The sequence below is a fragment of the Equus caballus genome, chromosome 14 (genome assembly GCF_041296265.1).
Source record: "Equus caballus isolate H_3958 breed thoroughbred chromosome 14, TB-T2T, whole genome shotgun sequence".
Classification (NCBI taxonomy): Eukaryota; Metazoa; Chordata; class Mammalia; order Perissodactyla; family Equidae; genus Equus; species Equus caballus.
This window is the reverse complement of record NC_091697.1, coordinates 19,025,053-19,052,703: the sequence shown is the minus strand read 5'-3', so window position 1 is coordinate 19,052,703 and position 27,651 is coordinate 19,025,053. Positions and strand designations below refer to the sequence as shown.

General features: G+C 40.3%; 1 protein-coding gene and 1 long non-coding RNA gene across 2 annotated transcripts in view; one reads left to right on the top strand and one right to left on the bottom strand.

The window, feature by feature from the left end:
* Positions 1-790: 790 nt before the first annotated feature.
* LOC138917433 (uncharacterized) lies at positions 791-6,248 on the bottom strand. Its single transcript, XR_011425414.1, has 5 exons — positions 6,108-6,248; positions 5,271-5,493; positions 3,264-3,454; positions 2,522-2,798; positions 791-2,405 (listed from the first exon to the last, which is right to left on the bottom strand). It is a non-coding gene; the product is annotated as an uncharacterized lncRNA (long non-coding RNA).
* A 284-nt stretch (positions 6,249-6,532) lies between these two features.
* Positions 6,533-27,651, top strand: part of LOC100067674 (zinc finger protein 160) — a 44,852-nt gene continuing 23,733 nt past the window's right edge. Inside the window, 6 exon segments of the mRNA XM_070234705.1 lie at positions 6,533-6,651; positions 7,516-7,583; positions 9,746-9,872; positions 10,330-10,425; positions 15,027-16,438; positions 16,441-16,550. Of these exon segments, the coding sequence (XP_070090806.1) occupies positions 6,636-6,651; positions 7,516-7,583; positions 9,746-9,872; positions 10,330-10,425; positions 15,027-16,438; positions 16,441-16,550 (1,829 nt within the window). The 5' untranslated portion in view covers positions 6,533-6,635.

Here is a 27,651-nt window from a genome sequence, read left to right as displayed (position 1 = left end):
TTATAAGAAACTGACAAGCTGTTTTCCAAAGTATGAGTTCCAATTGGTTCATGTTTTCACCAGCATTTTGTATTATCTTTTGAAAAAATTATTATTTAAATCATTTTAGTAGGAGTATTGCTGCTGTAACAAATTCAGTGGCTTAAAACACAACCTGTTTCTTTTCTTAGGGTTCTGGAGGCCAGAAGTCCAAAAAACTAAGTTTCACTGAGTCAAAGTCAACGTAATGGCAAGACTACTTTCTGGAGGCTCTGGGCAAGATCCATTTCCTTATCTGTTCCAAATTATACTGGCCACCTGCCTTCCTTGGCTTGTGGCCTTTTTCCTCCTTCTTCAAAGTGGGCAGCATAGCATCTTTAAATCTCTGTCTCTCTGTCTGTGCTTTCATCATCACGTCACCTTCATTCTGATTCTGTCTCCTCTGGCCCTTCTGTTCTAAGGATCAGTGTCATTATGTCAGGTACCTGGATACCCAGGGTAACCTATCTCGAGATCCTTAACTTCGTCACGTCGGCATAGTCCTTTTTGCCATATAAGGTACCAGCTGCACATTTGGGGGATGAGGATGTGGATATATATGCAGGGTCACTGTCTAGCCTCCCGCAGTGGGTATGTAATGGTATCTCCCTGTAGTTTAATTTGCATTTCCCTAATGACTAATGTGGTTACGCAACATTTTATGAGTTTTATTTGCCATTCTTATATCTCTTTTAGAGAGGTATCTGATCAAACTTTTGTCTGTTTTTAAAATTAGGGTTTTTGTTGCAATACAATAGAGTTTTGAGAGTTCTTTTTTTTTTTGCCAGTTAAATACAGAGTTTTAATTTTATAGGTTAACAATTAAGGGTCATAACTGAAGTCAATATGAAGTAAAGAGAGTTCTTTTATATATTCTGGATACAAATCCTTTATCAGATATATGCTTTCCCAATATTTTCTTCCAATATGAGGCTTGCCTTTTCATTCCCCTAAAAATGTCATTTGATGAGCAGAAATTTTTCATTTTGATGAAGTCCAGTTATAATTTCTCCCTTTTGTGGATTGTGTTTTTGGTGTTGAATTTAAGAACTCTTTGCTTAACCCAACATCTTGAAGATTTTCTTCCATGTTTTGTTCTGGAAGTTTTAAAGGTTTAGCTTTTACACCTAGTTCTATGGTCCATTTTGAGTTTGTTTTTTATAATGTGAGGTATAAATCAAAGGTCAAATTTTTTTGCATTCAGCTAGCCAATTATTAAAAAGGATTATCCTTTCTCCACTGAATTGCCTTTACCTCTCTATCTAACATAAGTTGTTCATACATGTGTGGGTCTATTTTTGGATTCTTGATTCTTTTCCATTTATCTATTTCTCTTTCCTAATGCCAATACCACACTGTCTTGATTACTATAGATTTATAATAAGCCTTGAAATCAGGTAATGTTAGTTCTCCAACTTTGTTCTTTTTCAAAGAAATTTTGGCTATTCTATATCCTTTAAACTTTCATATGAATTTGAGACTGAGCTTGACAAATTGCAAAAACAAGGCCAACCATGAAATTCATTTGGGGAGGATTAACATCTTAATAATATTGATTCTTAACATTTACCCATGAACAAGGTATGTATCTTCATTTATCTAGGGCTTTTAGAAGGTCTCTCAGCAATGTTTTGTAGTCTGTGGTGAACAAATCTTGCACATTTTTGTCATATTTATCCTTAAATATTAATATTTTTGACACTGTTGTAAATGGATTAGCTTTTTAAATTTTGATTTATGATTGTTCATTGCTAGTGATAAGAACAATTGATTTCTGAATATTAATCTTGCATCCTGAAACCTTGCTAAGCTTACTTTCTAGTTCTAGGAGCCTTTTTGTAGATTCCATCAGATTTTCCTATATAGAAGATTGTGTTTGTTGCAAATAAAGGTAGTTTTACTTTTGTCTTACCAATCTAGATGCCTTTTCTTTCTTTGTCTTGCCTATTGCACTGGCTAGAACTTCTGTTAAAATGATGAACAGAAGTGATGAGAGCTGACACCCCTGCATCTTCCTGATCTTATGGGGAAAGCCTTTCGTCTCTCATCATTGAGAATGATGTTGGCTGCAAAACCTACGGCTAACACTGCAGATGAGGAAGTGCCTTTCTCTTTCTACTTTGATGAGAGTTTTTAATCAGGAATGGATGTTGAATTTTGCAAGTGCTTTTCTGTGCCATGACCTGAAAACTCAGTCAGGACAGTCACTGGGAAGCTGTCCTGAGTTGGCAGATTGCTCCATAACTCATTGACCTAGTCTCTTAGTCCTGAGAATAGGTCAGTTCAGTTAAAGGGTTGTGTCTCATTTCAGGAGGTGGTGATGCAGGTGAGTTGCTCCAGTTAGGCCTCTATGACGCAGGTAATCAGGTATGTAATAAGAGGCATTTCTATGGAAACAAAAGAAAAAAGCCAAAGGTTAATGATTAGGGTAGATTATAATCCCAGTTTCTGAGTTCTGAAGGCAGCCAGTCAAGAAGATTTCTAGATGTCAGGACAGAAGTACCTTCAGAAGGAGTGAGGGCAGACAGTAGCAATCTGATAGATTTTTCTGGTTTGTGGTTTGAAGTCTCTGTTGATCTTTCTGACTGGCCTGCACAGCAACAGGCACAAAGATTGTCCATACATGAGCTGTTGTGGTGATTTCTCTGAAGTTTATATGCAGTTGTCCACCTTTAGTTTGCATAGCTTCAGAAAAAGGGCAGTTTTAGTTCTCAATGATTTTAAATCACAATGGTGGGAGAAAAATTGGAAACAACAGTTTGGAGAGTTGTAGCCAGATACTGGAGGAAACAAGAAGAATTTAGTATCCACACCAGTTTACAGGTAGAAAACAAAACCTCAAAGACAATTAACGGAACTAGAACTCACAAGTGTATATTACAGTTTCTACTGGAACTTAATTTTTTTCTCTACAATCACCCCCATTTCTATCAAAGATAATAGTAAGACCAGTTTGTTTGCAAATTAAGTCTAGTTTCAATAAACTTGGCCTGATTATTTATATAAGTGCAGCAGGAATAGTGATTGACCATATAGGCTCTCTTAAGTCTGCTTTGCTGCAACATGTCATAAGGAATCTCAGAATAAACTTTCAAAAGACTCTTCTAGCTAAGAATATAAGTCAAGAACTTGACATCAGACTTCACCTGCAATACCCACAGATTTGGATGAAATCTTCTCTTCTTGAGGTCCCCCTAAAATCCTGAGGTTCCTGGGCCTGCCAGGAAGTGATCTTCATTACTCACCTGGTAAGGCTCCTGGGAACCCTGTAAGCAAGGTAGCAGGCCAATTTTTCCAAGGGGCTTTATTGGCTTCATAATGTCAATCCTAGTTCTTTAAAACTGTCTGGTCATAACTGTGTCTATGCATGTTTCTCTGAAGTATGACATTCCAGTCAAAGTGTTGGTAATATAACCAACGTTTCCTTTGTGTCCTGCTACAAAGAGAACAGATTCTTATTGAACCTATGTAAATAACAATATTGCCATGAAATATAAGAATACTTACTGACAGTTTCCAAATTCTGGAGGGATCAGGTAGGAAGAAAAGGTAATTGTTTCATCTTTGTTCACAAAGCTATATTTTGCCAAATTAATGTAAGTCTTAGCTAGCTTAGAAGAAAAACTTTCCTTAAATCTGGAAGACAAAGTTTAAAGAACCAAACAAAAATAATCATCCTCATCAGTTTAGTCAGTCCCATGTAATTAATTCTTGTTGATCTTAATCTTTTGTTAGCAGTGTCGAAGCCATCAGTTTCTCTCTTAGTGTTCTGTAAATTCTTGCCTAGTTCAGTGGTATGATCTGAAAGTTATCAGAAACCTCTATTCTAGAGTACTTATCAAAGTCCTGTCCATGAATCTCCTTGAAGATGAAGAACTTTTGCAAAGTATCAGAGTAAAACAGTAACTGTCTGTAAATGACAAAAGACTTAAAAATGCCCATGGTTAAAGATCTGATTAGAGCTCATTACTATACAATTGACAAGGAAATTTGGTTATTTCTGTATCATACACTATCTTAAGATAACAACTGGAATTATGATTGATAACATTATATTACAACATATCAGATTTCCAGGAATTTCACACTGAATCTGCTGTAGTTGGAGTCTGCCCCCAGTATTTCTTGTTATGTCTTCCTTTATCATTTACTCAATTGGAGCAGTTCCATCTTCTATCACTTGTAGCAAGTAACACACACGTAATCTTTTATTTCCTTCTTACATCCTAGTTGCTTTTAGGGTTTTCTGTTTCTCTTTAGAGTTCTAAATTTTCATCCAGGATATATTTTTGTTTGCCCTTTCCCCCACCAGTCATTATGCTCAACACCTTATGTTTTATTTAGTTTGAAGACCTAGGTCTTCTTCAGCTTGAACATGTTTTCTACTATATCTCTATCCATAACTCTGTATGTAATCTATTTGTAATTATTTTCTTATCTTCATTTTCTCTGTTTTCTTCTTCTGAATCTTTCTATTAGACAGATTTTAGATCTCAGAGCATATCTGCTGTGTGCTTTCCCAGATTTTCTCTCAATTTTTGGTGTTCTGATGGTATTTTTCTAGAGCTGTGTGGGGTTTATTCCTTTGAAAATTATATATGTATGGATTTTTGTTATTTTAAGGAATACTACAAGAAAAAGGGAGATAATGGTGTGTATTCAGTCTGCCACCTTATTTTTACTTTGTAAATTCAATGTTATGTTGTTTTGCCAATAACAGTTCATAATTATTATATATTTATTTTCTTTTGTTATTATTTTTATTGTGGTAAAATACATATAACATAAAATTTACCATTTTAACCATTTTTCAGTATACAGTTCAGTAGCATTAAATACATACACACTGTTATGCTATAATCACCAATCTGTTGTCTCTAGGACTTTTTCATTATCCCAAACTGAAACTCTATACCCATTAAACAATAAATCTTCATTCCTCTCTTCCCCCAGCCCCTGGTAACCACTCTTCTACTTTCTGTCTATGAATCTGACTATTCTAGATAGCTCACATAAGTGGAATCATACAATATTTGTCCTTTCTTGAGTTTGCCTTATTTCACTTAGTGTGTCTTCAACATTCATCTATGTTGTAGTATGTAACAGAATCCACTTCCTTTTTATGGCTGAATAATATTTCATTATATGTACATGCCACATTTTGTTTATCCATTCATCCATTCATTGACACTTGGGTTTCCACATTTTGGCTATTGTGAATAATACTCCTATGAACATTGATTTACAAATACCTGTTTGAGTCCTTGCTTTCAATTTTTTGGGGAATACACCCAAAAGCGGAATTGCTGGATCATATGGTAATTCTATTTTATTGAGGAATTGCCATACTATTTTCCACAGCGGCTGCACCATTTTACATTCCCACCAGCAATGCATAGGATTCCAATTTCTCCATGTCCTCATCAACATTTGTTGTTTTCTGTATTGTTTTGTTTTGTTTTGATAGCTGCCATCCTAATGGGTGTAAAGTGATATCTCATTGTGATTTTGATTTGCATTTCCCTAATTATTGGCAATGTCTATTATCTTTTATCAATACAAAACAACTCATTTTGTTCAATTATTTTTACTTTGAAATATTCTTTGTCTTACTGCAGGACGGTGAGCCCAGATTTCTTTTTCATATTATTTTCCTGGCATATCTTAGTTCATCTCTTTATTTCCTACCTTCAAACGCTTTTTGGTTTTAGGCCTGTTTTTGTAAACTGCAATGGCGGATATTTAAAAAATCATTTATTCAACACTTATTGAGCACATATTATTTGGTATGTACAGCGCCAGGCACTGAGGCTGCAGTTTGAAGAAGGGGATGAAAGGAGCCATTTTAAAAGAAATAAGGAGCGTCATGAAAAGGGAAACACTAGCTTTATGCTTTTGTTTTCACCCAATGTGAGTGTCAGTTAAAAATATATCTTTTACAGGTCACAAAATTTAGACATAATTTTCTTTAAATTCAATAATGTGTAAAATAGATTCTAACAGTTCTCCCACCAACCAAGAATAAGCAGCAGCGAGCGGCTAGTCTCCCACATTTTTCAGTACGCACTCCCTTTCCCTCTTATCATTACCCTTATAATTACGCGTACAAAGGTGCACCACAACACTCGTGGTTAGGTCTGACGCTGAAAGACACGGCTTCAGCCTGCTCGGGCTCCTGGCTAGACCGCTTTCTGTAGTCTTCCCGCCATTGGCTCTTCTCGGACGCCGTAGAGGGGCGTGCCGCGGCGACGTCTGGGAAATATAGTTCGAAAGGGAAAGTGCCGCGGTTCAGCCGGGGGACCCGCCGGGTCTCTCGTGCGCAGGCGCAGTTGCGCTGGCGGCCTGGCGGCGGCGGCGAAAAATGTCCCTGGGCTAGGCGCTCGCTCGCTCGCCTGGAGTGCGGCCGCCGCGGGGCCCGGGGGCCGGTGAGCGCGGGTCCGGGACGGGCGGCTCTTGCGGCGGCGCGAGTCCGGCGGAGTCCCGTTTCGGGGCGTCAGGAGGCGCGGGGCCCGGGCAGCTGACGGCAGCCGCGGAGGGGGGCGTTGCCGGGGGTCGCCACCCGCGGGGCCGAAGTCCGCGCCGCCGGGCTGCCCCCGCTCGGGCCGCGTCCTGGAGAAATGGCCCCGCGGCGAGGTGCGGGGAGCCGGGTCTTGTTTCGGGGTTCGCGAACCCGGGGCGGTGTTCGGGTTTATGGTTTGTTGGGTCCCCCTCGCCTCCCAGAGTTTAAACTTAGAATTATTTTGTGTTTATCCGTTTTTGCCAGCCTTGCTTGTTTGCCATTGAGTGAATCCTAGAGTGATTTAACTGTTTTCTTTTTTGTTTAGAGTAATTTTGTCTACTTGCTAAGTTACTTCTTTTTCCCCTGATTTTAAATTCATTTCTGGGCAGTGCCGCTGTTCCTTCCGAGTCCTGTATTTTGGAGAGGCTGGCGGAGGGGCGGGGGTAGGTCATGTTTCCTTGATCATTGAAGGAGCTTTGACAGCTCTTTCTTCATAAAAGAAGCACAACTTCCAAGAGGAAGAGCAGCGAGGACTGATTTTTTGGTTGGCTGTTCCTGAAAAGGACACCAGTTCTTCACACACTATTTGAAGAATTGTTATAATCATAATTATAATTATTATAGCTCATGATATCTAAGTGCAGAGGTGTGGAACCTTTATGCGCTTTCTCACTAACTGAGCATCTCCGTGAGCCTGCCGTGACCGTCCTTCACTGGGTTCACGCGCCTTAGGTGCTTCTGGTCCCTTCCTTGATTCTCTGTTCCTGAGCCGCCGGCTGCGGGTAGCCGCTCAGTGACCGGAGGTCAGCGTGCTGCCCACTCCTGGGCCTGGGGCGGCCCAGGGCTGCTGGAACAGGAGCGCCTCGGTTGCGCCGGGTCCGCTCTGGCTTCCTTCTGCAGGGTGCTCAGTGTGTGCAGGTTTCTAACCCGGTCTGGCCTAATGAGGGCCAGAGTGCAGGCGGGATGGGGAGCCCTTACAGCTGCTTTTTCCATTTCAGGCACCTTCTCCAAGAGGGGCAGCGGGGAAGGAGAGATGGCCGCAAGGTGGTTGCCGGCCCAGGTTCAGGTGAGTGAAGGCTTCCTCCTTGAACTGCCTTCCCGGTTCAGAGCTTCATCCATTGCTGAGCTTCTATAGGCCCTGGAGGCCATGGAGGGACCCTCAGAGGGCTTGGGAGGTGAGGAACTCTGGAAGGAAGGTGTTTCTCTTGTCTCAGGGCCAGTCTCTCTGTGAATTCTCCGCTTAACAGTTAAGCACTTGTTGGCTGGGAATTCGATGGACCCCCCAGCCCCTGGTCAGTGCCACAGCCAGAGCTTTGTGAGGGATCCTGGTCGTTTTTGCCCAATGGAGGGCGGAGACCTGGGGGAGTCAAATAATTCCTTCCATAACACTAGGAATTCAAAGACGAAAGGTATGCTGTTTCCCCTCAAGGAGCTGAGGACCAGTCAGCTAGAGTAGTACTGGTAAGGGTTTGGGGGGTTTTCTAGGACGATTCAAGAAAGAAGACCTCTGGTCAGCAGGTGTGGTCAGGGGTATTCCCTAGTACTGGGCGGCTGTGGACTTCCCAGCAGGACTCGGCTCATGTAGATGGTGCAAGGAGAGGAAGCTGCAGCCTGGGCAGTGGTTTGGGGGACAGACTCAGGGAAGTGAGCCTTCCCTGAGGTGGGAGCATCTGGGCAACAGTGATTTCTTCCCGTCTTTGCCTTTTCGTGGCACTTGGGGAAATATAATTAAAAACATGATCTCCTCCCAACCCAGGAAACCTCCTCACAAGGTAAAAGAGAAGGAAAACGGTGTTGTTATTGAATGAGCTAAGCCTGAATGTAATGTGCATCACAAGCAGTCTGCCAAAGAGATCGCAGAGATGGAAAGCTCACTCTTGCATAGTTGAGTGGATGCAATCCAATTTTGCAACTTGGAAATTTTTCAGGTGCTAAGTTAGGCCCATCTCCTCGCAGGAGACTAGGAGATTGGCACAGTCAGAGATAGTTACTGTCCTTGAGGAAGTGTTCCTGCATTGTGAGGCTGGCAAGTGACTTATTTAGCCATTAAAGAGATTTACATATATTTGGAAAGGATAGAGAAAGAATTCAGAAAGAAGACAGAGGAGGGGAGTGGGAGTCTCCTGCCTTATTTCCAAGCCTCTTATTTTTAATTTGTGTTTGCTCTGCCACGTCAGAGAATATCCCTAGTGTTGTGAGCTCCTTTCTGGGTTTGGGGTATGATAAAGAGAAAGCAAGCTGTGCCCTTCCACTCCGGGAGCGTGTCCAATGGAAATGGGCTCTGCCTGCCTTCCTGACGACGCGCCGCACTGCCCGGTCCATTGTTGTTGGAGTTACAAAAGGGGCAGCAACCGAAATGCTCACCAGTAGATAAGTAAACTGATTCATCTATATGATGAGATACTGGGCAGCAAATAAAACATGTTGAGTAGGGTACTGTTATCTGTATAATACTTCATTTTTGTTTAAATCTAGAGCCGTGTTAGCATGTAAAAAGTCTGAAAGGACATACAGCAAGAAGTTAACAAAACTTGTTTCTGGTGGTAGAAAGTTAGATTAACATTTCTTTTTTGTTTGCTTATTGGTCTTTTCTAATTTTTTTTTTTAAAAGATTCTTATAAGAAAAGGAAGGGGCCACTAGTTTAAAAGGGGTGACTTGTGATCAGGTGAAGCAGGAGAGAGGTAGAAGAGCAAAGGCTTCTGGGAGGAGAGGGAGAGCCCCAGCTGCAGCCTTCTCACCTGGCTCTTGTTGGCAAGTTATGCACCCACCACCCTGGGCCCTCTGCTGAGAAAGCCGCACGGGGGACATTCTCTCTTACTGTGAATGTCAGTGTCCTCTCGCCCAGGACACAGAGATGGCCCACGGTGCTGACAGAATCCAAGCATACCTCTTCCTCCCTGAGTGAGTGTGCTGGAGCCTCCTTCTAAAACCTGATTCTCGTGTCTCACCTGTAACATGAGAGTTTGGTCTAGGTGATTGTACGTTTTCATGTCTGAAGTTCTGTGTCTCCGTCATCCTGATTTTCTTCAATGCCTTCAGTTGCTTACCTTGTTTGGCTGCTGCGCCTCACTCACAGGAGGTGCGTGGTAAACATGTGCTTAGCAGCCAAGAGGGGTCGGGAGGGACTCGGCTTGGAATGCTCAGAGCCCTGAGTGGTGACAGATTGCTGCTCAGATATCCTGTTGGGGGGACGGTCCTGGGTGAGCAGGAATGGGTTTGCGTTACAGGCGTCTGTGACATTCAGGGATGTGGCTGTGCTCTTCAGCCGGGACGAGTGGCTGCACCTGGACTCTGCGCAGAGAACCTTGTACCGGGAGGTGATGCTGGAGAACTACAGCACCCTGGTCTCGCTGGGTAAGGACCTTTCCTCGTGATGCAGAATCTGCTGGGGGAGCATCTTGGTGCCCTCTACAAGGGGGACGTTTGCAGGGCTTGGCCAGGTTCAGCTCACAGGTGGGCTCAGAGAGTAGTGGTTGCTGTTCCCCTTGGCTGCTGGGAAAGGGCTTGGCTTGGTAGAGTTGGTGATGGACATCCTTTCTGTGCTTTGCCTGTGTCCTACCCCCCCCAAAGTTTGTCCCCCTGGGTCTCACAGGAGGTTCCAGAGTAGAGGAGTGTGCAGCCAGAGCCCTTTCTTCCTGAGGCCACCTCCTGACTGTCCTCCAGGAGCCCAATTTTAAGCCCCTCTCAGAATAAACCTTTCTCCTTCCTTCGACTGTCCCTCTGCCTCGGAGGCCCCGGGGCTGGATCTGTGTGCCATGTTGGCCACTCGTGTTTGCCACAGGCTCATTCTCTTTTTATTGTCCTTGAACAGGGATTCTGTTTTCCAAACCAAAGGTGATCTTCCAGTTGCAGCAAGGGGAAGACCCCTGGATGGTGGAAAATGGAGTTTCTCAAGGCGCATGTCTGGGTGAGTGGCGGTAACTGGGGACGGGCAGAGCATTTCCTAACTGCCTGGGCGCTGCTGGTCAGTGAGGAGCCTGCGCTCGGGGGGCGCTGCCCAGGGCTCTCCTTGGTGTTCCCCCAGGTGGGAGGTGCTGGGGAGGGCGTATCCTCTCTCTGCCTTCTTAGGTCCTTTGTGCAGCAGGTTCAGAGGGGGAGTTGAATTCTCCTAGGATAGGGTACACTTTTGTCCTGTGTCCTTTGTTTCTTGTGATGTAACACAATATATAATGTGTACAGTTTTATGATTCATATTTTCCCCTTTTTTCTTTTACTGGATTATTTTCTTAAATTATTTTCCTTTTGTGGTTTAAACAAACCTTTTAACACTATAGTAGACGTCTCATTGTCCATCTTGGGTTTTTGCCTTGTCTTTTTTGTCTGCAACTTAGTACACATGATTCAGCTAAAAAGCAAAAGCAGAGGTACGTGTATGTACACACACACGAGAGAGAAAGCAGGGGTAGCAAAATGGTAGCAAATCGAATTTGGGCAGAAGGTTTGCAGATGTTCAATGCGCCGTTCTCCTAAGTCTCTTGTGTGAAAAATTTCAAAATATGTTCCAGACCCTGGCTGCTGGGACATTTCTTCAATTTCTAAAGCTCCTGTGGGTTGCTGCCTCAGTAAGCTCTCACTTTCTTTTCTACTCTGAATTTTGCTTTTGTTTCTAGCACCAGAGAATGGCACTCTCTTTTGAGATGCTGCTTATCCAGAGTTTCCTTTTCTTGATGGCAGGAGACAGGCTTTCTGTTTCAGCTCAGTCTTGTGCTTCCATTCATGAACTCTGTCTTCAGATTTTTCCCTTTGGTTTGACTAGAATGTTTTCTTGAATAATGTTTTCAGAAAGGTTCATTTGTGCTACATTTGTGCATGTCTAAAATCGATATTTTACCTTTCCTGTGGGAATTATGTTTTGGATCTAGAATTCGAGCATCAGTTTTTTTCCCCTTAGAATTGTTCGAACCTCACTTCACTGTCTTTGGGCACTGAGTGTTCATAAAAAAATCCTCCGTTAGCTTGATTCTTGTTGTTCTGTTTTCTGTTTAGAAAACCTTTTCTTCCTCTTTTTTTTTTTTTTAAAGATTTTATTTTTTCCTTTTTCTCCCCAAAGTCCCCCGGTACATAGTTGTATATTCATCGTTGTGGGTCCTTCTAGTTGTGGCATGTGGGATGCCACCTCAGCATGGTTTGATGAGCAGTGCCATGTCCACACCCAGGATTCGAACTGACGAACCACTGGGCCGCCTGCAGCGGAGTGCGTGAACTTAACCACTCGGCCATGTGGCCGGCCCCTCTCCTCCTTTTTGTCTTCTGTCTAGAATATAATAGGATATCCTCTTTATCTTTGGAATTCAGAAGATTCATTAGGTTGTATCAAGGAGAAATTTTTTTTAAATATTGTTATTTGGCGTTCGCAGGGCCCTTTGCTTTGAAGAACCAAGTGTTTTTTCATTTCAGGAATCTTTTTTGTATTCCATACTAACATAGATCCTGCCACATTCCACCACCATTTTGAGGAAGCTGACTTCAAGAATAATGGTATCATAAAATAGAAATTCGGTCAGGACCTTAGAAAATAAATGTATCTGTTGTAAGCACCCAGAATGGTAGCCATGAATGAGTTTCAAATTTGGCTCTGAGCTTTCTCGTTGGCAAAGAAATCTTTGTCCAATTGACTGAGTTCTTCTTTTGCAAGCATTTAAGAAAATTAATTATTTTTTTTTGAATGGCCCGTTTTTTTTTTTCAAGATTTTGTTTTTCCTTTTTCTCCCCGAAGCCCCCTGGTACATAGTTGTATATTTTCAGTTGTGGGTCCTTCTAGTTGTGGCATGTGGGAAGCCACCTCAGCGTGCTTGATGAGTGGTGTCATGTCTGTGCCCAGGATCCGAACCGGTGAAACCTAGGGCCACTGAAATGGAGCATGCAAACTTAAGCACTCTGCCATGGGGCTGGCCCCGAAAATTAATTATTTTTAATTTGTACAAGATATACATGGTATTATAAAAAGGAGACAGAAGAGCAAAAAAAAAGTGGATTCATCTGAAATTTTACTGACTACGATGAACCTTTGTTAATATTTTAATATTTGTTCTTTCAAACTGTGTGAATATTTGTTTGAGTATGTTTGTATATGAGAGAGACAGACACACAAAGAATCAGAAACAGAGATGATTATATGTGTTGTTCTCGAGCCTGTTTTTAATTGTGAATGTCTTTCAGTTATTCAGCCCTCATTAAATAGAGGTCTACCTCATTGAAAGAACTCTATTTATTGTTAAGCAATTATTAAACAATCTTCCTTTTGGAAATTTTACTTTCTAGTTTTTCCTTATTAATATTGCTACAGTGGCTGTGGAATACAAAGGGAAATATAAAGAGAAAAAGGTCCAAAGAGTAAATAATTACAGCACAAAGGCATGAGTATTATGATTAGAAAAGCAAGGAATGTGAATTAAAAATTCACACAGGATTTTTTGAAAAACTATTCAACGTCTTTATAATCAGTGAAGGTCAAGCTAAGGCAATGAGATGCTATTTTTTCCTTATTAAATTACCACAGGTTAAGAGAGACATATGCAGTGTTTTGCTCCTGCTCTGAGTGATAAGCAGTATCTTTAGTGGGATTTTGGCCAGTACCGTCTTTCTGGAGGGTAGTCTGGTTTTATTCTAGGTTGAGAAATTTATCTTAAAGAAAATAATTCCATGATTGTGCAAACTTGCAAAGATGGTTTAAGAGAATGTTTGTTATAACATGAGGCATTACTGGGGGGAAAGAAAGCTAAATGACTCTCAGAAGGGGATTTATTGAATTGTGGTATGTTCACGCATTGGAATATTGTGTAGCCATTAAAATGATGATGTCAACCTACATTTATTGACATGGAGAGAAGCCTACAATGTTTTTTTAACTGAAGTGGGGGCAGGGGAAGCTTAGTTTCAACCTATTTTTACTTTTTAAGTGAAAGTGTTTTTTTATATTCAGAAAAATTCTGGTGAGCTAAATTCCACATATAACAGTGATTATATTACATGATGTGTTTGTGGGTGAATTATATTTTCATTTTTATAGTTCTCTGTATTTTCTTAAAATGATTAAATATTTTCTTTTAGTTAAGAAAATAAAAGCTCTTTCATAAAATACATTTATTCCTTTTGAATCAGTGATTCCATTTCTTGCACTGTATCCTAAGTGATCAAAGCAAGGACAGAAGATTATTCTCTGAAGAATAATCAGAAGAATGTACTCTTCTCCCAGCATTCCCCATATTACTGTATGGCACCAGTCTCCATCAGGCTGCCCAAGCCAAAAGCTAGGTGTCATCCTTGAGTGCTCTCACCTCCTCTGTACAGCCTATGCATAGGTGAACATACCTGTCGTTTCCACCTCCAGAATACCCAGTGTGCCTGCTTCCTCTCCATGCCAGTGCAGACCACCACCACCTTCATCCAGGAAGAAGGTGGCAGCTCCTGATTGGCTGCTTTGCATGTGCCCTTGTTCTGTTTTCCTCCACCCCTAATTGCAGTCCATTTGTCACACAACCATAGTGATCCTTTTAAAACAAAACATCTTGTCCCTCCCAACCCACAGTGATCCTTGGAAGAAATTCCAGACGCCTTCCTGTATCTTATGAGACTCCACATGATAGGGCCCCTGCCTACCTCTTTCCCTCACCTCAAAACAGTCTTCCATTGTTCCCTCCCACTTGGGCCACTGGACTTCTTTATGTTCCTTGAACACACAAATCTTACTCCTGCCTTGGGGCCTTTGTGGAAGCTGTTCTTTCTGACTGGAGTCATCTTTACAGCCACGTTTTTGCATGGCCAGCTCTTGTTTAGATCTCATCTTTAATTTGATTTTCTTATCACCCAGTTTAAATATCAGCTTTTTCACTCTTATTACACGTCACTTTTGTTTGTTTGTTTCCTTAGTTCTCATCATCCCTAGCACTTCTGTGTTTATTTGGTCACTTGCTTATTGTCAGTATCCTGCTAACAGAATGTAAACCTTGTGAAAATTGGACTCCTGTCTGGCACGTTCCCACTGATCCTGAGTCTTGACCTTTGCACGGTGCCTGGTGGGCACTCAGTAAACACTGCTGGAATGAGTGAGTGAATGTCCACCACAACATTATTGTTAGCACTCAAGCAAGTCCCCAGACAGCACCAGTTGGCATCCTGTGTTGCAGAGAGCTTTTTAGTGCTCTTCTACTTTTTATTCACAGCTTCTCTGCAGTTTTCTTGGATTTACCTTGAGTGCACTGGTGGCTGACGTGAGAGTGGAAGCTGTACTCAGAAATGCCTTGCCTGCTGACTGTGCTTTGTTACTAGATCAGGCATGGCCCCTCCTCCTGGACCAGCCCCCCTCTGAGTTTCTCCACCCACCTACACATAGGTTTCTGCAGACCCTTCCCACCCAGGCATGTCTTCTGTCCTGCTCTCTCTCACCCGTCTCTTCCCCATCAATTCCTAAGTCTCCAATGATGTATTTGTTAGTTATCCTTGTATATTTTGATGTCACTTTTCTTTATTTCCCGTGCAAAGGAAGCTTACATGTTTTGTTTATTTTAGGTTGGGAGAGCTTGTTTGAAACCACAGTTTCCAAAGAAGAAAATCAGGAAATAATGAATAAACTCATAGATGATGGTCCTTGTGACTTCAAGTTGGGAAAAACCTACATAAATGAGGACAAGCTAGAGAAGCAACAAGGTAAAAAGAACAAACCTTTCAGGAAAGTCTTAGTTACCATCCAAAAACCCTACATGAAAGAGAGGAGCTTTACAGGTATTGAACTGGGGAAAAATCTTGAACTAAAAGCATCACTTATTAGAAGACCCAGAATCCTTTCTAGAGGAAGGAAACCCCATTCACAGCAGTATACAATTCTATTTAAACAACTGGGCATCAACACAGTGCGTAAATGTTACAAATGTAACATCTGTGGGAAAATCTTCCTCCACAGTTCTTCCCTGAGTAAACATCAGAGAATCCATACTGGAGAGAAGCTCTATAAATGCAAGGAATGTAGGAAAGCTTTCAGCCAAAGCTCATCTCTAACTCAGCACCTGAGAGTTCATACTGGAGAGAAACCTTATATATGTAGTGAATGTGGAAAAGCCTTCAGTTTCACTACATCTCTCATAGGACATCAGAGAATGCATACTGGAGAGAGACCCTATAAATGTAATGAGTGTGGAAAAACATTTAAAGGTAGTTCGTCTCTTAATAATCACCAGCGAATTCACACAGGAGAAAAGCCCTATAAGTGTAATGAATGTGGGAGAGCTTTTAGCCAGTGTTCATCTCTTATTCAACATCATAGAATTCATACTGGAGAGAAACCATATGAATGCAGTCAGTGTGGGAAAGCCTTTACTTCAATATCACGGCTAAGTAGACACCATAGAATTCATACTGGAGAGAAACCCTTTCATTGTAATGAGTGTGGAAAAGTGTTCAGTTACCACTCAGCCCTTATTATACATCAGAGAATTCACACTGGCGAGAAACCTTATGCATGTAAAGAATGTGGGAAAGCCTTCAGCCAAAGCTCAGCTCTTATACAACATCAAAGAATTCATACTGGAGAAAAACCCTACAAATGTAATGAGTGTGGGAAAGCTTTCTCTTGGATTTCACGGCTTAATATACACAACAGAATTCATACTGGGGAGAAACCATATAATTGTAAAGAATGTGGAAAAGCCTTCAGTTCCCACTCAGCAGTTAATACTCATCGAAAAATTCATACTGGAGAAAAACCTTATAAATGTAATGACTGTGAAAAAGCCTTCAACCAAAGCTCAGCTCTGATTCAGCACCAGAGAATTCACACTGGGGAAAAACCATTTAATTGTAAGGTATGTGGGAAAGCCTTCAGACAAAGTTCATCCCTAATGACACACATGAGAATTCATACAGGTGAAAAGCCTTATAAATGTAAAGAATGTGGGAAAGCTTTTAGTCAGAGCTCATCCCTAACTAATCATCAGAGGACTCATACTGGAGAAAAACTATAAATCAAATGCATGAGAGAAATCTTCCAAGTGAAGTTCATTCCATACTGAATATCAAAGAATTCATCCTGGGGAGAAAGTGATAAAAAATAGTTAATTGTGGGTTAAGCTTCAGAATTTAGACCTCATCAAGCATCCAGGATTTCATGATGCAGGACAACCTTAAGAATATTAGGAATGTCTCTATAAATGTTTTTTCATATGTTTTTAAGTTATTACTGACTATAAAATAGAGAATTTGTAAGATCAAAAGGTTAGTATTCTTTTGTCTTCTTTCTGGTGATGTCTGATAGTAGCCACCAGCTTTCATAAGCATCGCTGGGAAACGTGGATTTATGTAAAAGTGTAGCCATAAAATCCTGACTTCAGAGTAATCTAGGAATCTGTTTTTTGAAACTACATTTAAGTGTTATGCAAGCCAGTTGTCCTAAGAATGTCTTGGAGAAGAAATGTAAGCAGGTGACCTGTAGCTACCTCACTGTCACTAAAGTTTGTGTAATAGTTTAAAAGCAGATTGTGTACTCAGTGGTGAAGACTTTTGGGTTGTTTCTCCTCTGTTTTCTAAGCCATTCACCTGAAAAGAAAATTGCTCTGTAAACTATGCAGGTGTAAGTCCTGTGAGTTTTCTCCCTGGCTACTTGTTCCAGACTCTGAATCAGATCTAAAGTCACTTTATTTTAAATCACGAAGTGCATGGTATTTCACTTGTTTTTCTCATAAAGTGATTACGTTTGCCTTTTTAGGTTGAGAATTAAAGGTTATTCAGACAACTACTGCTTTTGCAAGTTTATTTACTGATAAATATTGTTGAACATTATCTCACGGTGTTGCCATAGGGAGCATGACTCTTGGCTCCTAGACCATGCCTGCTTCCTTGAGCTCTCTGGGGACCAGCCACTGGAGGGCCCAGGAACAATACGGAACTCGGGTCATCCTCCCTGGAGGTCGAGTGAACAAGGTGACTCACCCTGATGGTCTACCTTCACCTCCATCGGGTGACGCTCACTCCCTCCGCACCCTCTGAAGGCCACAAGACAAAACTTCAGGCTCTAAGTTCAGATGCTTTTTCTCCAAAAAATGGACTGTTCTATCGTTTAACAAGTCATTTAGCCTATTTCAGCATTTATTAACTGAATAATAAGTTGAGCAAGCTGAAAATAGTTATCTCAGAAGTCACACTAAAATTTTGAACTTTACAGAGGCCACCATCTTCTAGTTTTGCCCAATTTATCAGGAATAGGCAAACACTTCACGACTGAAACACCTATTTCATTTTTTAAAGTTTTAGTTTCTTTCTCTTTGCCAAGATGCTTTAAAAAAAAAAAAAAAACCCCTCAGAAATGGTGCTATAGGGAGGGGAACTAAGCAAAACAAAAATCATTGAATTCAACTTTTCCCTCCTGGATCTAACTGAGCTCGTTTCAGACTTGTGAGGAACAGACTTTTCTAGGTAATTTAATGCTCCATCTGCAGTGCCTCTCTCCCCACAGCTATTCTTTTAAATTCTCTAATTCCTGGGGAAATTCCTAGGAAAATATAACGTACATTTGGGCTGCTGTCACAAGATGTCACGGACTGGGTGGCTTATCAACAACACACATTTCCTTCTCACAGAGCAGAAGGCTGCAAGTCCAAGATCAAGGCACCAACATGGTCATGTCTCCTCTTCCTCGTTTGTAGCTGGAGCCTCCTTGCTGTGTGCAAGGGGTGAGGGCACTCTCTGGGGCCTCTTATAAGGGCACGAATCTCACTCCTGAGGGCTCCACCTTCATGACTTAATCAGCTCCCAAAGGCCACACCTCCAAATACCATCACACTGTGGATTGTTTCAACGTGAATTTTGGAGGCACACAAACATTTAGAGCATAGCATTCTCCAAGTATCAGTAGTCCTAAAATCATCAAAAATGTTAAGTCTGAATAAAGTCACACAAAATATTAGGCCCAATTATTATTTTTTTTATTAATGTTATGATAGATTGCAACCTTATGAGATTTCAGTTGTACATTATTGTTAGTCATGTTGTGGGTACACCTATTCCCCCTTAGTGCCCTCCCCCCGCCCCCCCTTTTCCCTGGTAACCACCGATCAGATCTCCTTGTCAATATGTTAACTTCCGCCTATGAGTGGAGTCATATAGAGTTCGTCTTTCTCTGAGTGGCTTATTTCGCTGAACATAATACCCTCGAGGTCCATCCACGTTGCTGCGAATGGGCCAATTTTGTCTTTTTTTATGGCTGAGTAGTATTCCATTGTGTATATATACCATATCTTCTTTATCCAATCATCAGTTTCTGGGCATGTAGGTTGGTTCCACGTCTTGGCTATTGTAAATAATGCTGCGATGAACATAGGGGTGCAAGGGACTCTTGGGATTTCTGATTTCAGGTTCTTAGGATAGATACCCAGTAATGGGATGGCTGTAGGCCCAATTAATTTTAATGTGATATCTATCAAACTTGTACGTAATGGATCAGTTAAGTCTTATGTAAGAAGATAATGTATAAGCATAATGATTCTAATATAACCAGTACCAAAATCAGATAAGGAAAGTACAAGAAAGGAAAACTGCCAAAATCATCTATGAACAAGAATGTAGAAGTCCTGAGCAAGGTATTAGCAAACATAATCCAAAAGTACCAACACATAGTTAACATGTCATGAGTCAGTTTTTCATAGGATGTGTGGGTTATTTAACATTAGAAAACTTACAGATGTTATGTACCATCTTGACAGATTAATGGAGAGAAATCCATATGCTTATCTCAATAAAATGCAGAAACAGCAACCAAAATACTCCTCCCCCACTCACCATACAAACTCTCAGCCAAGCAGGAAGGAACACCCTAACCTGGTAAAAGGGTATTTACCAAAAACCCACTGCAAAAATGGAAGTGTTAGAAGTATTTGTGACAGACAAGTATCGGGGAGGACTAAGCTATTCAATAATGGCTCTAAGAAATAGAAATGTGTTCCTCCACATAGAAGAAAAGTGGATGCCTGCCCTTACCATAACAAGAATTACATGAAAGACAAAACTATGACTTTTGCAAGAAATATCTAGGGAATAACTTTACGACCTCAAGATAGGGAAAGATTTTCTAAACAAGATACAAATAAGCTATATAGAATTTTTTATATTATTTGCTCACATTAAAGAATTTGTGCTCATCAAAATATACCAAAAAGAAAGGGAAAAGACACAAAATAGAAGGAAATCTTTTCACAACATTCCCAACATGTTGTTATCTGGAAAATTTAAATAATTTGTACAAATCAATTATAAAAAGACAACAATCTCAAAAAGTGTTCTGAATACATGCCTACATTTTTTACAGAAGAGGAAATACAAATTTCCAAAAACATGAAAAGATGCTCAATTTAATTAGTAGTTTAAAAATGCAAATTAGGACCACAGGTCTGATTTTACAAGAACAGATGAACAAAAACCGTGATGTGTGACAATACTGAATTTTGGAATGTATGTGGAATAACTGGCATTCATATTCTACTAGTGGGCATATAAATAGATACAGACCATTGACATCTTGTAAAGCTGAACGTGTCCATGTTATAAAACACGGAAGTTCCACTCCTACATATATACGTCTATGTGCTAGATAAATGTTTGTATGTGAGCACCAAGAGTCATGTATAAAGACATCCTTAGCAGCACTGATCATAATAGCAAATATTTGGAAGTAGTCTGAATGTCCATTAATAGGAATGGATACATTTCATAATATTAACACAGTAGAAAATCAATGAAAAGGAATGAAGCAAAGCTATATGCCAACAGATGAATTTGAAACGTATTAATGTTTTAAAAAGTCAGGAAACTACATATGGTATGATACCATTTTTTGCGAAATTAAATTTACACTAAATGATACATACATGTGGTAAAGATAATAAAAAACAGTGATTGAATGAGAAGGTATTCTAGTTATCCATTGCTGTGTAACAGCTCATCCCAAAATTAGCGGCTTAAAACAACAATTTATTAATATCTGTCTTGGTTCCATGTTTGAGCTCAGCTGTGTAATTCTTACTTGGCGTCTCTAGTGCATTTGCAATCAAATGGCAGTTGGGGTGGAAGGCTCACCTGGGCTCCATGTCCAAGATTGCTGGCAGTTGATGCCCGCTGGCTGAAAGCTCGATTGGGCTTCTCATGTGGCTTGGGCTTGTCACAGAAGAGTGGCTGATTTCTGAGAGGGAGTGTCCCAAGAGTGAGCATTTTAAGAGACTTAGGTGGAAGTTGCAAATCTTATAACAGGTTTGGAAGTCACACAATATTAATTCTGCTGTACTGGTTAGAAATGATTCACAGATTTGGCCCAGATTCAAGGGGAGAAGATTATACAAGGCTGTGAATACCAGGGTGCATGGTTCATTGGGGGACCCTCTTTGGAGGCTAAAAGTTAATCAGGATAGTGATTATCTCTGGGTATGAGGCCAGGGAACAACTTGGGGAGGAGCATAGTGTTCCTCAGCTTGCTTGATGCCTGAAAGAGGCTCCTTGTCAGGAAGAGCCTGCCCAGGCCAGCCAGAAGGATGATCAGTATGTTGGCCAGTGTGTATATCAGAGAAAATAATTAAATAGAACTTTTTGGCCCAACTCACTGCTAGGTGATTTGAGGAAGAATAAAACAGAGATCTTAATGCTTGAGTACCCTGGATACAGTGAACATCAAGTTTAAGAGAGAATGACCTCAGAGTTTGTACCCAAGGGCCATCCCAAGGTCATAACATTCTTCAGGTCACTGTTGAATTTAAATGCGTCTCCTTAACAAAACTATCAACACCTCCCTCTCCTGTCTATACCTTTTCTTCTCATTCATCTATCTAGCCCACCGGATGAAAAGAATATTGGGTTCCTATCCCAAGTAAACACATATTTAACTAAAATATGCATATCATAAGAGAACTAGGCAAAGAAAGAATGAACAGTCATAATTGAGTTGTCAGCAGATTTTCTTTGCCTTGTTTTTAGTGCCATCAAGTCAATTAAGCTCCCCTGAAACCTGTCCACCATGGGTGACCCTGCTGGTATTTGTAATCCTGGTGGCAGAGCTTTCAGCATCACAGCAACACGCAGCTGCCACAGCGTGACCACTGACATGCAGGTAGTGTGGTTCTCAGACCGGAAATGAACATGGGCCTAGGCAGTGTGCACTGATTCTTAACCACTAGACCACGAGGGCTGGCTTTTCTTTGCCCAATTTCTTATTCTCAAAGAGACTTGTTCAGAATCTAGACAAAAGAGAAAAATGTCCATTTTCATAGTTTCTTAATAAGCCATTTTCAAAGCAACCTGAGAAAGCAAAATATGCTTTAACTTTTATCATATGGATGACAAGCTTGATAATATTGTATTTACAGTATTCAAAATAATTATTTAAAATGTCCATTTATCTTTTCAGGTGGTTTGGGCTGTTATCTCCTTGGCTGTTGCTTTATCAAACAAATGCTTTCTCATGAAGAGATCTGTGAAATGAATAGGTCGGGTTTTTTTCTAGACTCTTCCTCAGTTGGATGTGTCAGATGTTTCCTCATGATTAGATTTATGCTATTTGTTTTTGGTAAGAAAACCACTGAATGGTATTGTATTCTTCTCAGTTCATCATTTTTTCACATTACGAGCCTCGTGATGTTGACTTAGCCCATTGCTGGTCGTTTTAACTTTGCTCTCTTGGTTAAGATGGTATCTCCCTGATTTCCCACTGTAAAGTTACCATTTTTCTTTTTGTAATCTTTAGTATCTTAAGAGGAAATCCTATGAGTGTTTGCATATATTTTTACAAGTCAAACTCCCCTCCACTAGTTTTAGCATCTATTGATGACACTTGCTTTAATCAATTATTATTATAATGGTTTCCAAATGGAGATTTTATAATTCCATCATTTCTTCTGCACTTATTAGCTGGCTTCTACTCCGGGGAAGAGTTTTATCTTCTCTCTGTTTCTATGACTCTGGAAGCATGGTTTCTTATTTTATTCAATGGACTGTAATCTGCTAATACCATTATTTATTTTGATGCTGAAATTGTCCCAGACTTGGCCTCTGAGAACCCCTGCAAGCTAGTTTCTGTGTGCTTTCTGTCACAACAAGTTTGGGATTGTATCCAAGACGTGCAATTCCAGTATACATACTTCAGTCTGTGTAGCAAAGTATGATGTCTTGACTACCTGATTTGGGGGTTAGGGTGAAGAATTGTGGGGTTAAAGACATTTTGGGGGATTGTCTCTTTTTCTGCAGGATCTTGTATTTCCTCTTCTTGCTACTTTCCCTCGTGACACATGGTTTGTACACCTATACCTTTCTGTTAACAATCTTCTCCCCATGAAGCATTACCTTCCCATGGATGCCTCCTCGCAGCCTGCATGTACTTTTTTAAAAAAAAAATTGTGGTAAAATATATATAAGGTAAATTTTACTATTTCAACCATTTTTAAGTGCATAATTTAGTGGCATTGAGTATATCAGCACAATTTATTTCCAGAACTTTTTCATCATCTCAGTTTCTTTGAGGAACTCTGTACCCATTAATCAATAACTCCTCATTTTCCTCCCCCACCCCCGCCCCTGGGAACCTCTATTCTACTTTCCGTCTCTATGAATTTGACTACTCGAGGTACCTCGTATAAGTGGAATCATGTAATATTCATCCCTTTGTGTCTGTTTTATTCACTTAGCATAATGTCTTCAAGGTTATTCCATGTCATGGCCTGTATCCGAATTTCCTTCCTTTTTAGGGCTGAATGATATTCCATTGTGTGGATGGACACGTTTTGTTTATCCCTTCCTCTGTTGATGGACGTTTGTGTTGTTTGCATCTTTTGGCTGTTGTGAATGATGCTGCTGTGAACACTGTGTACAAGTACGTGTTTGACTCCCTGCTTTCAATTACTGTCCCCACAGTTTGCCTCTTACAGAACGTCACATAAATGCAAGTATACGGTGTGTAGTGGGATTTTTTTTTGAGTCCGCCTTCTTTACCCAACATAGTGCCTCTGAGATTCACCCATGTTGTTGTGTGTATCAGTGGTTCGTTCCTTGTTATTGCTGAGTGATGCTCCATTGTACGGATGCACCACAGGTTGTTTATCCTTTCTCCATTTGAGGAACATTTGGGTCATCTGTAGTTTTTGGTAATTCTGAAAAATGCTGCTACAACATCTGCATACAGGCTTTCGTGTGAACATAAGATTTCATTCTTCTTGGGTAAATAGTTAAGAGTAGGACTGCATAGTCATATGAGAAGTGGATATTTAACTTTATAAGACACTGCCAGCCTCTTCCGCAGCAGCTGCACCATTTTACATTCGCATCAGCAATATATCAGGGCTCCAGTCTCAGTGTGGGTTTTTCTACGTCCTTGCCAACACTTATTATTTTCCTTTTTTTTTTATAAGAGCCATTCTATTGTGGTTATATTTTGCATTTCCCTGACTAGTGATGTCAAGCATCTTTTTATGTACTTATTGACCATTTGCATATCATTTTTGGAAAGATGTCTCTTCAAATCCTTTGCCCATCTTTGAGTTAGTGTTTTGTTGTTGTTGTTGATTTGCAGGAGTTGTTTATATATCCTGCATGTACTTTTAGGCACATACTTATAGTTCTCTTATAAACCAGTGCACTTTTGCATATTTTCGCACATAGGATGGACTTTCTGTTTCTGGTGGTGGTTTTATATCAATTTTAGGAATACCACTGTGTTTTCTCTTTTCTCTTCCATATCCTTTACTGTTTTTTTAAAGGATATGATAGGAGTTTTAGATTTATACCACCATCACTGCCTCAACCTATCAAAAATTACCTGAAGAAATATTTTTGTTATCCACTTAAACAACTCATCATTCCTACCCCATTTTTATTTTTCTTTATTCCAACAATATTCTTTAAGTGCTTACTAAGTGCCATATCCAAGAAATTGGTTGTACCTAAAACAGACAAACCCTTGTTATGCCTGTGGCAAGAGGAATAAAAGCTGCCAACCAGTTTTTCAACATTCGCTTTGTGATCTCTGCTTCAGTAGAAAGACAAGGGCGAAGGAAGACAAGCTAGCAAGACTTCAATTTCTTTTAAGCAAATAGATTTAAACATAGTAAAACAATTGTTTGTAGGTTTTCATGACTCATCCCATAAACTTATAGGGTTGTAATGGAAAGACCAGAGAATTACCCTCTGACACCTTTATTTCAGCAGCATCCTCTTCACACATCTCTTTATTTAGGTCAGTTGAGTGCTTTTTCCTAAAAATGTTTGCAATCACTCTTGATTGTGTTTGACAATTCTAATACCCTTTAAACTTCTACAAGACTTTATACAGGACAAGAAGATATAAATACCTTATTGCATATTTCTATCACAACACTCAGGTTTGCGGGAGTATCTGGATGGCATTTTAAATAGTACACCTTGTGCTCCCCAAATCCAACTCATCCGTCAGTCTCAATTCCACGTTTACACAGGGATGGATGCCATTAAGATCATCTGCTGATTAAGAGAATGAGATTGAAGAAGAACAGTAATCTGATTTTAAACACTATGCAAATACTTTGTTTAGTCTTTCAAGTCCTGAACAGTAGTTAGGAACAATTTCCATTTCTCCTTTTCTACACTTTTCCTTTTTATTTCCTCACTCTAAAGAGAAGGAAGGAAGGGAGGAAAGGATGAAGGGAGGGAGGGAGGGAGGGAAGGAAAACAGCCCATCTCATTACACCACACTGGACCCAAGGGGCCTGCTGGGTCAGAATAGTGGGTTGCTTATACATGGATGCTGTGTGCAGTGTAGACATTTTTTCAAATAAAGTAGATAGTCATTTCTTTTAAAGAATAAACAACATTAGAAAGAGTTGGAGAATAACCATTTTAGAAATTGGAATCTGTAAGCTTGAAAGATAAATTTGAAGAGACCTCCCAGAAAATAGAAGAAAGGACAGAGAATGAAAATGTAAGAGTGTCGGAGACATGAAAGCCAGACACCAAGAATGACAGCTTAATATGCTGCTAGCAAAGAAAGCAGAAAAAACAGAACAGAGCCTTGTCCTTTTTTGTGTCCCAGACAAAAATAATGGAAAAAAATTGATTGTTAGATATAGTGGGGAAATACTTAAAGATACAGGCAACAGGGGAAAATTTATGAAAATTTATTTCTCTACATGTCAGTGTAGAGAAATAAACAGCAACAAAACAAAGGTTACCTACAAGAGAAGAAAAGTCATATTGGACTCAGATTTCTCCAGAAAACTAAGTACAAGAGGCCTGTGGAATAACAGAGGGCACTGATAAAAACTAGGCTATGCCATTCAGAAAAAGGAACAGAAATATCAAGACCAAAAGAAAAACAAAATTAGAGAAGCAGTGGTATAGACATGATCAATAAAGAAACAAGATAAACATAAATTATAAGTAAATATAAACTATACAACTCAGGGAAATTGCTAAAATTCATAGTTGAGAGAGAAAATGGAAGATGGAAGTATTAAAACTGAATACTACTGGTCATGGTCTATTAGCTCATATTAAAATCCTAGATGGAACAGAAAATAAAATAAATTTGCTTTTGATTAAATGTATAAAAGAAGAAGATAAGCTAATTCTTAATATTCATAATCAGAAAAATAGAGCATAAAGAATTTGTGTATGTGAGGAAGATTGGCCCTGAGCTAACATCTGTTGCCAATCTTCCTCTTTTGCTTGAGGAAGATTGCCACTGGGCTAACATCTGTGCCAGTCTTCCTCTGTTTAGTATGTGGGATGCTGCCACAGCATGGCTTATGAGTGGTACATAGGTCCACGCCTGGGATCCAAACCTGCGAACCCTGGGTGGCCAAAGCGGAGCACACAAACTTAACCACTACACCACTGGGCTGGCCCCTTAATGTAATATAATTACCAGGACTATTTAAAAAGAATAGATGTACTTCATACTTGAAAAACACTATATTCCAAATGTTGTTAACATCCTCATCTTTTCAATATTTTAATTTTGAACTTTTCCAACCATTTCTCATAATTTCTCCTCAGTCCAAACTGCTGTCTTCTCTCAGAGATGACTAGGGCAGCCTTCTGACTAGTCCTAGTCTTTTCGCTTCTTTCTGTGACCCTTTAGTTTATTCTCGGCACAGCAGTCAGAGTGATTACTTAACAATGGGCATCAGAGTTTGTCTGTCCACTGCCCAGAGTGTGCTCTTTCAGAGTAAAATCCAGTGACCTGAGGGCCACTAAGAGCCCACACATTCTAGTCCTCTCGCCTCTGATCTACTCCTCCCCTTTTCTTTCTGCTTCAGCAGCAGTGTTCTTATTTCCTTGGACAGGCCAGGCATGCTCCCGCCTCAGGGCATCTGCTTTTCAGTTGCCCAGGAAGCCTTCCCGCAGATATTTAACTTGGCTCCCTCCTCATCTCTGCAGGTCTTTCTTCAAGTGTCACTTTCTCCATCAAACGTTCCTTAACCACTTTATGTAAAATCGCAGCAGTCCCCTCCACCCCCACCTGGGTTGCTCGTCCCCTTTCTTGTTCTCGTGTAGCGCTCATCACTATCTAAAAATGTATCATTTCTTTTTCTTTATTATCTTTCTTCTCTGTTCCCCAGGAGAACTTAAGCTACATGAATGCAGAGGTTTTGCCAGTTTTGTTCACTGGTCTATTTCTAGCATCTAGAACAATGCCAGGCACAAGATAGGTTTTGAATATATTTTTTGTTGTTGAATAAATGATTAATGGAATCTTACACAGCAGTGAAATTGAATGAACTTTACATGCATCAAGATAGACCAATCTAAAAGCTGTCAAAGACCAGACAACAGGCTCAAAATGGATTTGCTCATGCTAAGCCCCATGTCACCGAACCAAGACTTCATTACAGTTTCGGCTCTGGCAGAAATGCAATCATAAACCAGTCAATCAGGAATTGCCTGATCATCATTAGTTAGGTAATCTGTCTGATAAAACCCCTGCCATCTTCTACAGGGAGAGTAACCTTGCAATAACCAGTCGACGTTTTTGCCTAGTATAACTTCCTCTTTTCTGCTCCCTTCCACTTATAAGTCTTTCATTTATTTCCTTCGAGCTCCTTTCTATCTGTTAGATTGGATGCTGCCCAATGTATGAATCAGTGAATGAAGCCAAAGAGATCTTTAAAATTTACTCAGTTGAATTGTTTTTTTAACA